The following is a 16042-nucleotide window of genomic DNA, read 5'->3' on the forward strand; positions in this document are numbered from 1 at the left end:
TGACTATCTTGAATTGAATATTACTCAGATGCAAGATGAGTGAGATCTTGCCATTTGTGAAAACATGCATGGCCCTAGAAAATACTATGTTAAGTGAAATAAATCAGAGAAATACAAATACCGGATGATTTCACTTATTTGTGGAATCTAAAAAGCAAAGCAAACAAACAAACTGACTCTTCAATACAGAGGATAGACTGGTTGTTGCCAGAGGAAAGGTGGATGTGGGAATGGGTTAATAGATAAAGAGGATTAAGGGATACAAACTTCCCGTTATAAAATAAATAGTAAATCACAGAGATGGAGAGTACAGCATAGGGAATATAGTCAATACCATTGATATAGCATTGTGTGATAACTACACTTAGGTTGGTGGGCATTGATTAATGTATAGAATTATGGGTCAATATGTTGTATACCTGCAACTAATAATGTCAATTAAAAAAGTAAATACAAAGTTGTACTAACTGGTAAGAACTGCCTGATCCTCAACTCACCCCTATTTCATGAGTTTCTAGCTGTGAAGATGTTTTTCTAGCAGGTACTCAGTAACTCCTGAAGTGTCTGTGTAAACTCATTAGTCTATGTTTCTGTTTAAAAATGGCTAATAGAGTTTGGTTAAATTTTTGTAATAAAGAAAAAATAGGTTAAATTATGTTGTAAATGGGGTTCTTAAATGATTAATTATATGTATTATAAAAATGTAAAATTAGAATTCATATGTTACATGTTTGAACTGTAAACATTTACGAAGTGTTTTTAAAAAATTCCTCTTATATCCCCAATTTTTAGTTTATAAGTGATATCTTGTTGGTTAGCAATTTAAAAATCTATTTTAGTGGCTTGGCTCCCCATCTGTAGTAACAACTTATAAACCCCATGAAAATCCAAGATCCTGCTTTGATTTGACTTACAAAATTTCTCAAAACAGGTAGACTCAGAACACTAAATTTCTCTGACAAAGATAAAAATGCTGTCTTTAACAAACTAAAGAATTCTCTTGGTTGAAAAGTTGTAACTTCTGCAAAGTTGATCCATTCAGTTTCAATAATAGGCCACATTAGAAAAACTTTGGCTCCACCTACTCCTGATAGGTTAGCTAGATTTGATTTTCAACCCCCAGTTTTAAAGGCTGAAAAAGATCACAGTGCCTTTTTGTAGAAAGGAAGTATTCCATACTTTCAAGGTATGGAATAGGAATCTGGCAAGCAGTATTTCATCTAGTTGATGAAGTGTTCAGTGGCAAGGAAACAAGTGTTTTTTAACTGTCATCCAGGAGACATCTGTTGAGTTGTATAAATGGCTAGAGATAGAGGACAGGTGAGAAGGAAGGATATCACAAAGTTTTAAAATCTGTGGTTGTTGCTCACCCTTCTGTACTACCAGGAAAACAGACCCATTTCCTTCTGGCCCATGGTGGTAACTACAGATAAAATACTCCCTAGTGATTTGGGAGAGTTTCATTACTCAGAGATGAAATGAGATGCACTTTTAAAATGAGTGGGAAAAGGGCAGTTAGAGGGAGATTATGGCAAAATGCCAATTAGGAAATAGAAGGTTGGTTCATCTGACTAGCAGGTAAGGAAGCCATGCAAGTTTTGCTGGATGACAATAACTAGAAATCACTCAATCACCAATGATCAACACTATGCACTAAGCCATCATGCCCACCACCAACCTGGCTAATGACATGAGCAAAAAGAACATGTAAAGACTGATCAGGACTTTTTGAAGTGGGTCTTCATCTCCATAATGAAACAATAGGATACTGACATTCTGTGGATAACAACAGGGAAAGATGAAATTACGTTATGGCCACCATAAAACCCTGATCTGAACTTATAATGGAAAACACGAGAACCTGGATAATGAGATAGTCTACCGGGATCACAGTGATCTATTTGTTCAATTGATAGCATAATTTTCTTTTTTGCTCCATAGGAGTGCCAACAATAGCAACTCCATCTTTGCCCCCCCTGCCATTTTGTTCTCCCCTCTGGTTCATAGGTGGTGGCACTTTAGATAACTACCCTGTGGACATAACCACCATGCCCCTCATTTTATAAAAACTGTAGATTAAGGTCCAGATAGCTGTGGAGAATAGGTGAACAGGCTCAAAGAAAAGCTGTGTAGTGCCCTGGCCATCTGTCCACCCACCTGATTATCCCTGTCAGTAAGTTACCCTGAATAAAACTGTAAATAGTATGGAGTGACTTTCTTCATTTTTTTGGTATTAAAGTGCCTTCTCGGGGCGCCTGGGTGGCGCAGTCGGTTAAGCGTCCGACTTCAGCCAGGTCACGATCTCGCGGTCCGTGAGTTCGAGCCCCGCGTCAGGCTCTGGGCTGATGGCTCAGAGCCTGGAGCCTGTTTCCGATTCTGTGTCTCCTTCTGTCTCTGCCCCTCCCCCGTTCATGCTCTGTCTCTCTCTGTCCCAAAAATAAATAAATGTTGAAAAAAAAAAATAAATAAAGTGCCTTCTCAGGCTGGAGACTGATTCTCCTTCCGCTTCTAACAATTGTCAGGATACTGAAAATGAAAAGGACCATACCAGGGGAAATTCCATTGTCCATGAGTGAAATCCTAAGCTGGCCAGCCATCACCATGTCAGGGAGACTTGGCTAAGCATTCCAGACTAGTGAATGAGTACAAGAACATGCCAAAAATGCCCAAGAGATTATTAGTTATTTTATCCAAAATGGTAGGGGAAAGATAGTAGAAAATGAAATTATGACTAAGGAGAAAATTGAAATAGTCCAGAGAAACATAGACTTTAGAGTGGGATGTATATAACCTGTATGTTACTCTAATATGGACATTATGTCCCAAAGAATTCAATGGAAGGATGGCACATGGGATAGCAAAGATGCATGGACATAGACTGCCACACACTGAAGTGAAAACTATTGTATCTTGGAAGAGTTGGAACCCTGAGGCATGGGATCCCTGGGGTGATGATTCCTCTGATGAGGACACTATTATAGAGGAGAAAAATTATTTTCAGTCATGCTTTTTTATTTAAGTGGAGACCTGGGCCACTCATGAGCCTGGGGATAACTGAGTAGAAATTCCCACTAGTCCAGAAAATGACTGTAAGTTGGGTTAGTGAAGCTAACAAGCTACTTTAAGCAAAAGAACTGAGAAAGGATGTCTACTTGAGTGTTATGACTGTGGGATACTGCTGGGGTAAATGGCATTTTGTTAAATGGATTTGAGATGTCAAAAATGGCCTGAGTCACTGTTCAATCTACCTTTCAACAAAGATTATATGTCACAGGCATCAGTGCAAAACTTAGGTGCTTATCTAATTTGACTTATTAGATAAATGCTTGCATTAAGATAATAGGGTATAATGAAAGGATGCTTCCTCCCTTCCATTATAATACAGTTTTATGAAAGATGTACAAGAAACATACATGGACAGGGAAGGAAACGTGCCATTTACACTCAGCATTTTAGAAGCCCAGATGAAGAATTATGTTCCTCTGGTATGAAAGACAAAATCTTATAGTCAGCCCTGGGGTTATGGCATAGGATCTTAGTATCTGTCCTTACCTCTATGATTAGATGGCCTATTGCTACAGCAGCTGCTATAATGGTTGATTTCAGTGAAACAAAGAATCCATCATAAGGGAAATAGATGGGTTGAACAACAGAAAACAAATAATCCTGCTGGCTATAAAATGGCAGAAAGGGGGCCCATCACGATCTCTTATAAACAATTGTAACAATATCTAATATTATTTGGGGCCCTGAGGCAAAATATAAGCCAACAAATAATTCAGTCTTGCTAAGTCTATGGAAGGTGTTGCCTTCCAAGGGAAAGCAGTTTACTCCTTTGAAGGAAGGCTCAAAAAAACCAGGTGTGTTGCTGGGTGCTCCTCTCACTAGTGGGGAAATTTCACGAGTTGACACCCTGCTACCCCTAGATACTAGGTGTTAGTTCAATGTTGTCCTCTAGTGAGTGTAATACAGAATAACCAGAGGCCTGTTGAATTAATTATTTATTGGTTTTTTGCATTAACAAGCAAACTCTACCAGCTCTAATAGACGCTGGAGTTGAATTCATACTTATGCATGAACACCTCTTGAAATTTTGGAGGGAAATAAAATACATTATGCTTATCAAGGTCAGACAAACTAGTCTCTACCTACAGATCAGAGGCTTCCTCCCCACTGTTTTCTAGTGCATATTTCTCCCATTCCTGAGTATATTTTGGTAGAGATGTTTTGTAGGATCTAGATCTAACTACAACAGGAGAATTTAGGTTGCATATCTTGTAACGATTGTGATGTCTCAAGCAGCTGTGTCATTACAGACATGCTTAAAGACATGAGGATGAGAGGCAAATACTGACAAGATCCAAGGGCTGGGTCAATTAGTAAATTTCCTGGGGGTCATCTGGTCTGGTAAGACAAAAATGATGCTAGAGGTGATCATTGATAAAATGCAAGCCTTCCCAATTCCTAAAATGGTAAAGGGAGTCTTTTGCTGGTTTATTGGGTTACTGGAGACCTTCTATTCCCCATATAGCAGGTATTAAGCCCTTTTTAGGCCTTGATTAAGAAGGGAAGCCAATGGGATTGAAGTGCTAATCAACAAGAGACTTTATTAAAGGTAAAAATGGTGGTAAAAACAAGTACAGCCCCTGGAGGGTATTAATACCAGTTATGTGTTGCGAATTAGATGTAAGCTTATATCCAGAAGTGCTTGGCTAGGGCTTGTGGCAACAACAAAATAGGAAATCAATTATAGTTATTTGCATAAGTTCAATGAGAATCTGTTTTCCTTGTAACATGACACCATTGGAAACATTAGTAATATTACTAAGATTTTGATTGAAATGTCATATTTGAGAGAGACATGTGTGGACTCAGATATGACCAGATAGCATCAAGGAACTAAGGTTGATTTTATAGAGCCAATGAAGCCCCTTGGAAAAACAGCCTGATACCTTGCCTATTGGGTTCCTGGGAGCCATATCAGGTGGATAAGGAAGGTAACTTTTTGACAGGTTCAGGAACCTCAGGATATTTTAGGGAACTTGAGAAGAGAGGAAATAACCCATATTTATAGGTATTGCAGTGCGATTTGTCCTGGGTCTTAGCCCTGAAAGGCTGTTAAAGGCACAATCTGAAATTCCTTCTGAGAAGTCTCAACAATACAGATTTAAAAGAATCTAAATGGCCAGTCACTATTTTTCCTGCACTTATGTAAATGATTAGGCCAAGTTTGTTAAAACTGGACTAATTTTATAAACAAAACAGTTTTAATTTGGCTACCTTTGCTAAAATGAGGGTTATTTTAGAGAGGAAAAATAATTGTTACCTTTATGGATATTAGATTCTAGTTATGATTGATTGTCCTAGAATGTTTATTGTTTATCTATAAAACAGGGCTAGATCCTGAATTCTTCTGGTTTCCTTGAATAGCTGGTTAGTTTTTTACCTGATTGTTTGTACACTATAGACTTGACTTTGAAAGCTTACCTGTAGAAACACTTTCTGAATTGAGACCATTGTTAAATTGAACTGACCTAATTTACCTCATTATGAAATATGGAATAAGATGCTGTCTCAGAATGACTACACGTGACAGTTCCAAAATATGACTTTATAAAACATGAGGGCTCAGCTGAGTACTAGAGAATATCTGCAATTGGATGCAAAGCAGTTTTATTCCTCAAATCCTGATTTATGCCCTTTGTTAGTAGGAAGTAGCCAGAGTAGTGTTCATTCCTATCCCTCAAGAATGGGAAATGATGAAAATCCTGGGGTGGTATTGGCTCATGGGTACCAAATAGCTACTGTGTTGTTGCTAAAGTAAGATTTGCCATGTCTAATGCCTGTAAAACATTTGTCTTATGACCCTAGCCTTGCAATGCTGATATTCTTTCCTGATGCATCAGGACATTTCCTCTCGTGGGCCATCATTTATGTTGAAATTCACAATCACTCTGACTGTTGGGTCTGAGGAAAAGTCACTGAGGAATATCATGTTGCTTTTTATATTGCCACTGTGGCATAGGGATATGAGTTACCTTCTGATATCTGGTTCTAGGGTCATTGTGGAAGAATGATGTGCAAAAAACTGTATGGGCCAAAGATGTTAGGGGTGGAGTGCTAACAACACTGATTCCGTTTTTGGTCTTCCATCTTGTTCTCCCCTCTTCCCCTCTGTCACACAGATGGCACCACATTAGGTAACTACCTTGGGACCTCACCACAATATCCCTCACTTCATAAAACTGCTAATTAAGGTCCAGACAACTTCAGAGAATAGCTGTTAGCGCTCTGGATCATTTATCCACCTACTGACTGCCCAATTGCCCTCGTCAGTAAGTTACCCTGAATAAAACTCTGTGTAAATGGTATGGGGTGCCTCCAAAAAACTATTTAACTAATGGATGACAAGTTTCCCAGAATAGCAGGTTGGACAGAGGCCAAAATATTTTTTTGAGCTTGGAAATAAAACAAATGAAGGCAATGACCATGTGGACCTGGCTATTAAATTAAGGGGTTTGAAAAGAGACTTATTCAATCAGTAACAGAAATAACTTGGGAGACTCTCGAATATTTGGAAAATAAACTCCATACATCTGTATAATCAACACATTAAAGAAAAAAAAAATATTGTGACCAAAATAAAAATGAAAACGGCATACAAAATTTTGTGAGATTCAGCTAGAGGAGTGCCTGGAGGCAAATTTATCAGTTCCATTACATACATTAACAAAAAATAGATATATAAATAACTGATCCAGCCTCCATCTTAAAAAAGAATAAATTAAATGCAAATTAATAAAAGATGTGAAATGATAAAGAAAAACACTAAAAACTATGAAGTAAAAGAAGGAAAAACAATAGAGAAAAATCAATGAAACCAAAACCTGGTTCTTTGGTAAGAGCAATACAGTTGATAAACTCCTAGTCAGACTGATCAGGAAAGAAACAAAAGATCAAAGTCACAAATTACTCAAAATAGGAACAAGATGGGGAATATCACTACAGATTTTTTAAACAATAAATTGATAATAGGTATATTATAAACAATATTGTGCTAATAATTTAATTATCTAGATGAAACAGATATGTTCTTTAAACAACATAATCGATAAAAGTTTACCCAAGAAGAAATAAATAACATGAATAACACTACATCTATTAAAAACATTTCATAATAATGCAAATCATATACCAAGACCACTGTTTCACACTTTCCACACACACAAAAAAATCTCCAGACCAAGATGGCTTTTATAGCAAGTTTCACCAAATTTTTTTTTAAATGTCAATTTTTCACAAACACTTAGAAAATAGAAGAGATGGTAACATTTTCCAAGTCATTTTCTGTGGTAAGTTTTGCCATGAAACAAGAATCAGAATATATTACAAGAAAAGGAATATATGAATAAATATCCCTTTAAAATTTACTTATAAAAATTCTTAACAAACAGACTGATGAGGATGTGTAGCAATAGAACTCTCACACTGCCAGTAGAACAAAATGATACAAATATTTTAGATATTCTTTCTCAGCACTTGCATTCAATATTGGTCATATTAACCAGTTTAATAAAGCAAGAGGAAGAATAAAATTAATACAGATTAAAAAGGAAAAAGTAAGATGTCCATATTCTCAGATGACATTGTCATATATATGTAACATGGAGTCTCTCAAACACCAAGAACTAAAAAGTGAGATTAGCAATGTTAGAGGATATGACATGAATATACATACACCAACTCTAGGTCTAATTTTACTAATAAACAATTGCAAGTTACACTGACAATACCACCATAGAAATGAAATATTTAAAGGCACACTTAACAAAATGTCTGACTACACTAAAAATTAGGGAAAAATTGCAAAAGTAAATTAAAGGTGATCTAAATAAATGAGACATAGTCCACTTTCATGGGTCAGAAAACTAAATATTATAAATATATAAGTTCTCTCCAAACTTAACTATAGCATTGAAGTAATATTCTTAATGGAATGTCAACAGGGTTTTTAGAGAAAATGACAAGTGATTCTAAAATTTATGTAGAAAGGTAAAGAAAAAATAATAGTGTGGGGAATAAGCTTAGGAATTCTCTGAACCTCCACCGATGGGTTAACAAGGCATAAAGAATTAGAAAGCTATAGGATATACACACCCAAGTTTGGGTAAACAAGATTAGGTAAATAAGATTAGGTAAATGGGACAAACGCCCCCAGTATAGGACAAGCAGGGCAAAGGCCCCCAGTATAGGACAAAGGTATAGGAAAAGGGAATGAAAACATCCAAGATGAGGTAAACAAGGTATCCAGGGCAGAAATGCCCCCCAACTTAGCAAAATAGTGGAAAGCTGCTTTCACAGGAAGGAGGGACCAAATTAGGTAAACAGATAAATAGGGCTATAGACTCCGGTGAGGTGAAGTTTCCCAGAGCGGAGCTAATTAGCAAAAGAAAGGTGCCTTGTTAACCCATCGGTGCAGGCTCAGGGAATTCCTAATCTTATTCCCCACAGTTTAGAGTGGAGGAACAAGGCATCCTATCTTTTTCCAATAAACTCCACTGCAGCCTCAAGAGCTTTGAGGCAGGCCAAAACTTGCCTATCAGTGGAAGTCTGGCTTATAAATTCTTTGGTAGTGTTGACCATAAATTTATTAAGGACCTGAGCTGTTTGGATAGTATGATGCAGGTTGATTCCAGTAATAGTGGCAGTGGCGATAACACCTACTGCTGTTAGGATGCCCATGATTAACAGGCCAACAAATCTTTTTTGCCTTACAGCAGAGTGCCAGTGTTGAACAAGCTTGGAAAGTGGGCCTATTCCTGATGGATACATATAGGGTTCAGAGCTATTAACAGGAACCCAGGTTGAGGCGCGCTGTTTAAGTACTAATAAAGAGGAGATATTTAATTGGGTGATGTTATCATTACTTACGCAGGACATAAACCAGCCCTGGGAGTTAGAGATATTATAGTTATTTTCTAGTTGTTTGATCTGTAAAGTGGAGGTAGCAAAGAGAACGTAGGGAGAAGGGACACAAATAGTGATCCATGCAAATTGATCATTGTGCAGGGAGGCCTGAGTTATGTTAATATATCAATTTACATAAATTTCACCATGGCTAATAGTACTAGTGAAGAAGAGAAGGCCTAGCTTCCAAAGATTAACAAGGTCCTTTTAATTTCCCTTTATATGCAGAAATTAGAGGGCCAGACAAGCCTCCATCTTTCCAAAAAATATTCTCCCTACTAGACTGGTCAAGGGATATGGTCTTATTTGAATATTTTGTTTCAAGATGTCCTCTAGGACCCTTGTCAATAATAGTCCAATTACTCCAGTGAAGATTATGCTCAATCTCTCCATAACAGGTTGTCCAAGGAATATTATTCCAGGGGTGGTCTGAATATTTGACATTAGAGCAAGCTATAACATTAGCAGTATGAGATATGTTTGTTTTTTGAGGTATATCAAAACTTGTGGCTGAGAAAAAGGTAAAATTGTCTGGCCTTGTAGAGGTTTTGGGCTGTACATGCAAAACCCAGTTGATTTTTAGTTGGAGACAATCAGATAAGTTGCTAAGTAACACACATAGGAGGTGCTGGAGGAAGCCACCATTGAGGTCTTGGCATATAAAGCAATGCTCTTGTTCAGTTTGGAAGGGTGGGTTAAGATTGGCTCCTTCCATGAACTCTATCATTATTGCTAATAGGAATATCCCAGGCTAGCTGTCAAATATAGGTGGGTTAAGGAGATGAGCCCAATATGAATATTGAGCTTGGCCTCAACAAATGAGGGCAAGAAGTATAATCAGGGTTACCCGTATCGAATTCCTGTCAGTGATGGAGATCATGGCCATCAGGTGCGAGTCAGCGGTGTATGCAATACCATTGTGTTGTAAGAGGACGCTGGCCTGGTTAGGTATTTAAGGCTTCCCTATGTTATATCAGGGTCAAGGACTTGCATTTGTATAGTGACTTCAGGATGAGGAGTCCATGAAGAGGCTTCTTCCGTCTTGAAAACGGGGGCCAGTGGCTGCTCACTCAGAGTCATTCTCTGGAAGTCTTGCTTCACTAGAAGATATACTGGGGGTATCCACCATGCCATGGTATGGCTTCACTAACCGAGTGGGGATCCACAGACGTCCAGAATCTGTAAGAACATAAGCATATCCTCCACCCCAGGTGAGAAGTTTAGTGGGCCCAGTCCATGTGGGTCCCCTTCAGGAGTTTTGTATAGCACCATAGGGTGAGAGGGTTTATCTTATTTTGAACAGTGTCACTCAGCTGTAGTTAGTCCTTGGAATTAAGATTTAAAAAATTTAAGAGAAATCATAGCATGATCAAGAAGGAGCTGAGGTTGTAATGCAGACAGCCAGGGGTATCTCCACCCACACCTTTTTAACATGTTTTTGAGCATATTATGTGCTCATTTACAATTGTTTGGCTTTGTGGTTATAAAGAATGGGTTATTCCAACCAAGGCTTATGTAAAACGACTCAAAAAGGGCGTGTTGTCATTTTACCCTCTTTGTTTTACAGTTTTTGTTAAAATTATATTTATTTACTTATTACCATTAATAAAAATGTATTTTCATTTTGTATATCTTTCTTACATATCTCTTACTTTTTTATATACGAAGTTATTTATTTCCATTAGCTTTAATTATATTTAGCAGAATTTTAGAAACCTTAGTCTCCAGTGAAAACTAAGTAGTAACTAATTGTGAATTGTCTGTTACATCAGAAATTTTTTAGGTGGTAGACTAAGAATCCATTAAGAATAAAGCATGGTTTTTAATGGACTTAAATAGTCTTAGTTTTTATTTTTGTTTTTTTTTTCTTTGCTAAGAAGTCAAAAGCATAAACCTATGTTTAGTAAGCATTGCTTCAGCATTCCATTTGATTTGGAAGAGGTCTTGAAACGCCCAGAGTCTAAGAGACCCCCAAAAACGAACCACCAGAGTCCAGAGTCAAAGCTAAGCAGCAAGGGTCATTTATTGCAGGTTCGAACCTGGACCTCTGCGCCCCCCTTGCCGGTGACGCCAAGAGGCCCTGAGAGAGGTTTTTACACCCCTTTTACAGACAGGTACAAACAAATCATGGGGAAATCAGGAATTTTCCACAGTTACAGAGCTGCGATTGGTTGGTGTTTAAAGTTGGACACTTAACAGTATTCGATTGGTTCCTGCCTTTAGGTCAGACCACAACGGGGGGTACGGGTATCACAATGATTGATCAGGAATACACGGATGTGCCAAGCAACAATGATTGATCAGGAGTACACGGATGTGCCAAGTAACAATGGTTGATCAAGAATATACGGATGTGCCAGGCAATAATGATTGATCAGGAATACATGGGCGCGCCAAGCAATTGTACAGAAGCGGAACAAGCTGGTTAAGCTTGGTTAGGTTTCAGTTTCCCATAACTTAAGCTTTTAAGTTTCAATTTTCTCAGGCCTCTCATTCCCCCCTTTCTCAAGTACCTGAGGACCCAATCTTGGGTCCTACAGTGTTACCTAATCAAGCTCGCTTTCCATGTCTAGGAGCTGATACTGTGGTCTAAGGACCATAACCTGAATGGTGTTTAGTCTGTCCCTGATAAAGTTTATTATTTTGTTCGGTGTGCGAGATCCTCTTGGAGCTATTTAATTTTGGTCCGAACTATTCCTGATTTATTGGCATAAAAGCAACATTTTTCTTGTAGGGCTAAGCAGATGCTGCCTTGTTCTGCGGTTAGCAGATCTAACCCTCTTCTATTTTGTAACACCACTTCTGCTAGGGAATCTAGCTGATCCTGCAGATCCTGGATTGTCCCTGACAAGGCCTCGACATCATTAATTAGTTGCCAAGAGAGTCGCAGATAGGAATGTATGGAGACTCCTAATCCTGCTGTCCCGATAGTTAATGCACCTGTAATTCCTAGGCTTGTCAGGAGGGGGATAACAACTACAGCTCGTTTGGATCTGCCAGTTGCAAAGTTTAAACTAGGGATGGGCATGGGGGTTCCAGCAGACTCCAACTGAGCCACGGCAGCTGGCTTGAAGTTGCATATTATTATCACTAGCTTTTGCTGCCCTGTTACTCTGTAGGATAGCTGTAAAGTAGGTAGTGGAGTTGTCTGGCCCTATACATTGCTGATAGGAGTCATAACAAGAGCTATGCATCGACTCCTGGAAAGTAGAGCAAGGGCATTCTGCTGTGGGGGGCAGGGGCTTAGGTTTGTCAACACATAACCACTGCTGTTTTTGGGGTCCTGTGATGTCATAGGTCTGGGTTAAGTGAGTAATTGTGGTCCCACAGTCTTGGGTTTGAGTGTATCTTCACTGATAGTGACCACCCCTTCCTATAGAGCCAGCTATTAGTCTTTTACCATGTGGCAGGGTAAGGGTTCTAACTATGCCACCTGTGCAATCACAGGGCCTTCCATACAGAACTTCATACAATTTCTGTTTGTCAACGGGGGCATTTAGTCCTCCCTCCAGGAGGTTGAGGTTGAGGGCTAGTAGGACAAGGGTTACTATCCTGAACATGTCTAGGGGAGGCATGGCGCAAGGTTAGTTTGAGGGGGTTTTTCTTACTCCGGTCTACAGTCCAAGTAGTATTTTTATCAGTGTGTCCCATGAGGTCAGACAATGGGTCGACAGGCTTCACGTGGGTGTGGTGGATCCAGGTGGGGAGGTTATCTACCTTGATGGCGGTGGGAGTCGTCAGGATGATTTGGTGGGGTCCTTTTCACCTGGGTTCAAGGTTCTCTTGCCAGTGTCGCTTGACGAGGACCCAGTCTCCTGGATGATACTGATGAGGAGTGGGTGGGAGTTCTGCCTCATACAGTTCTTTTAGTTTAGGCCACATGGCCTCATGAACCCGCTGTAGAGCCCTGAGAGAAGACAAGAGGCTGTTATCTTGGTCTAATTGAATGAGGTTTGACTTAAGATTAGGTGTGGGTCTGCCAAACATGATTTCATAGGGTGTAAGGCCCAACTTGTATGGGCAGTTGCGAACCCTGTACAGAGCGTAGGGGAGTAACTCTACCCAATTAGCGCCAGTCTCCATAGTCAATTTAATAAGGGTCTCTTTTAATGTTCTATTTATTCTTTCTACTTGTCCTGAGCTTTGGGGCCGGTAGGCACAATGTAATTTCTAATCTGCCCCAAGTACGGAAGCCAATCCCTGACTTACCTTAGAGACGAATGCAGGTCCATTATCTGACCCTATCATGACTGGAAAACCATACCTGGGCAGGATTTTTTCTAGGATCTTTTTGGCTACTATCTGCGCCGTTTCCTTCTTGGTTGGAAAGGCTTCAGTCCATCCTGAAAAAGTGTCTACGAACACTAGTAAGTATTTATAGCCGTATTTGTCAGGCTTTACCTCGGTGAAGTCCACTTCCCAGTGGGCTTCTGGTATGGTTCCTCTTTTTCGGTGGCCTTGGGCTGTGGCGTGTGGGTGCGCGTTCTGGAGTATTTTTGCCAGGATTGCGTGGCCCAATTTGTCGGGAAGGATAAGGCGGTCTCTGGAGTCCCTCCACCATCCGTCTGTAACTTGGGTCATGGGGAGCTTGCGCATCCAGATAAGATCATCTTCTGAGTATTCAGGCTGTGGGGGTAAATCTCGGGGCCCTGGGTCTGGTAGCTGCGCAGGGAGTACTTGAATGGGGTTTTGTGCTACCTGGCGTGCAGTCTGGTCAGCGAGGTTATTTCCTCGAGAGATTGGATCAGTTATTTTATTTTATTTTTTTTTTGGTGACCTGGGCAATGTACTATAGCCAGTTTTTTAGGGGCCCAAATAGCGGCCAATAGGGCCAGAATTTTATCTTTATTTTTGATGTCTTTGCCTTTAGCAGTGAGTAGTCCCCTCTCACGGTATATTGCCCCATGTATATGGGCCGTGGCAAAGGCATACCGGCTGTCTGTATATACAGTCACATTGTGGTCCCGCCCCATTCTTAATGCTTGGGTCAATGCAATTAGTTCTGCCCTTTGGGAAGAAGTCCCTGTGGGCAGAGCCTCTGCCCATATCACTTCAGTCTCAGATGTCACTGCTGCCCCCGCATACCGCATACCTCTGTCCTTGATGGACGAAGCTGCTTCCGTCAGTAAACCAGGTGACCTCAGCATCAGGTAATGGCCGGTCCTGTAGGTCTTTCCTTGTTCCATGGATCTGCGCTAGGATGTCGGCACCGTCAGGGAGCGGGGAGTCCAGGTCAGGGTCGGGTAGCAGCGAGGCCGGGTTTAGAGTTCGGGGAGGGGTGTATGTGGTCCGCAAGGGATTTAACAGGAGTCCCTGATAGTGGACCATCCGACATTGCTCATCCACCTGTCGGGGGGCTGCTTGAGTACTCCTTCGATGGCGTGGAGTGTGGTGACATGTAACTCTTGACCCAGGGACAGCTTATCGGCATCTTTAACCATTAGGGCTGTAGCCGCTATTATCCGGAGACAAGGGGGCCATCCTGCGGCTACAGGGTCGTTTTTTTTTTCTTCGAGAGATAGGCCACTGGTCTGGGCCACGGACCTAGATGCTGGGTTAGCACTGTCTTGGCTATGCCTTAATGCTCATCCACATATAAGTGGAAGGGCTTAGAGATATCGGGCAGTCCTAGAGCTGGGGCCGATAGGAGAGCTCTCTTTATTGGTTGGAATGCCTGCTCAGCTTCCGCAGACCATTCAAATGATGGTTGGTTTTTAGAGACTGCGTAAAGGGGTTTGGCCATTTCAGCAAAACCTGGGATCCACAACCGGCAGAATCCCGCAGACCCCAGGAATTCCTGAGTTCTGGGTAAATAGGATGGGGCCGCTTTGGTTTGCCATGGCTCTGACCCCGAGCGCAGTTGCTTCTTTTTGGGACAGTCACGAATCCAGTGTCCTTTTTCTTTACAGTAGGCGCATTGGTCTTTGTCTAGGGGGTGCCTAGGGGGGCGAGTTTTCTGCTTATCCTCTGGAGCGTCCCGATTATTATATACCCGCTGAGCAATGCGGAGTAAATCCTGGATCTGTTTTCCTTCTAAATCCTCTAATTTTTGGAGTTTCTTTTTGATGTCAGGGGCAGCCTGGTTTACAAAAGACAGATTTTCAGGGGCCTCAGGGTCCATGGGAGTGTACTGCCTAAAGGCTTCCATTAATCTTTCTAAAAAGTTGGCAGGGCTCTCTGTCTTACCTTGTATTACCGAGTACACCTTGGCCAAATTGGTGGGCTTGCGTGCTGCAGCCCGGAGACCCGCCATTAGAGTCTGGCGATAAATGAGCAGTCGTCCCCTACCTTCTGCCGAGTTGTAGTCCCAATCAGGCTGAGTCAGGGGAAACGCTGCATTAATGAGGTTAGGGTTAACAGTGGGTCGACCATCTTCCTCGGGACCAGCTTCCGCGCTTCAAGTTGAATTCTCTCCCTTTCTTCCGTGGTGAACAGGATTCGCAAAAGCTGTTGGCAGTCATCCCAGGTAGGCTGGTGGGTGAACATTGTGCTCTCTAGGAGGGCTATAAGATCTCTAGGGTTATCAGAAAACCGAGCATTTTGGGTTTTTCAATTATATAGGTCACTGGTGGGGAAGGACCAATACTGGAGTCGGGGATTGCCCGTTTCATCGGGGGGTCCTATTTCCCGCAGGGGTAGGGCTACAGTGGAGTGGGGGAGGCGAGAGCTTGGCTCACACTGGGTGCGCCCGCGAGTTTGGCCGGCTGGCCCTTCACAGTTGGTTTCATTTTTTAATAGGGCTAGGCACGGCTGCTGCCTGTAGCCTCCCTGGTTCTGGCACAGCTGCTGCTTCCCACCCCCCCCCAGGTTCCCCTTGAGGGGCAACCAGCGGGCAACAGGTGGGGCGGCCGCTTCGGGCAGGGCCTGGGGTGCAAGGGGAGGGGGAAGATAGGGTGGAGGGTTTTCAACAAGATCTTGCCAGATGGGGATGTAGGGAACCTGGTCTGGGTGGCCCTGACCTTGGCCGCTATAGGCAAACAAAAAGTGCCCTCAGTAGGCCAGCCCACCCCGAAAGTGGGCCACTCAGACTGGCAGAAAGTGATGAGTCTTGACCGGCGGATGTCCAGGCTTAGGT

At 41.4% G+C, this 16042-nt stretch overlaps 1 protein-coding gene across 1 annotated transcript; it reads right to left on the bottom strand.

The window, feature by feature from the left end:
• Nucleotides 1–13095: 13095 nt before the first annotated feature.
• On the bottom strand, nt 13096–15285 carry LOC115499676 (protein NYNRIN-like). The gene is made up of 3 exons (XM_030293818.2): nt 15256–15285; nt 14060–14162; nt 13096–13697 (listed from the first exon to the last, which is right to left on the bottom strand). The coding sequence occupies exons 2-3, from the start codon at nt 14151–14153 to the stop codon at nt 13138–13140; spliced, it is 654 nt and encodes a 217-aa protein (XP_030149678.1). The 5' UTR covers nt 14154–14162; nt 15256–15285; the 3' UTR covers nt 13096–13137.
• Nucleotides 15286–16042: the final 757 nt, after the last annotated feature.

Source organism: Lynx canadensis, chromosome D4 (assembly GCF_007474595.2).
Source record: "Lynx canadensis isolate LIC74 chromosome D4, mLynCan4.pri.v2, whole genome shotgun sequence".
In the NCBI taxonomy this organism is placed as follows: domain Eukaryota; kingdom Metazoa; phylum Chordata; class Mammalia; order Carnivora; family Felidae; genus Lynx; species Lynx canadensis.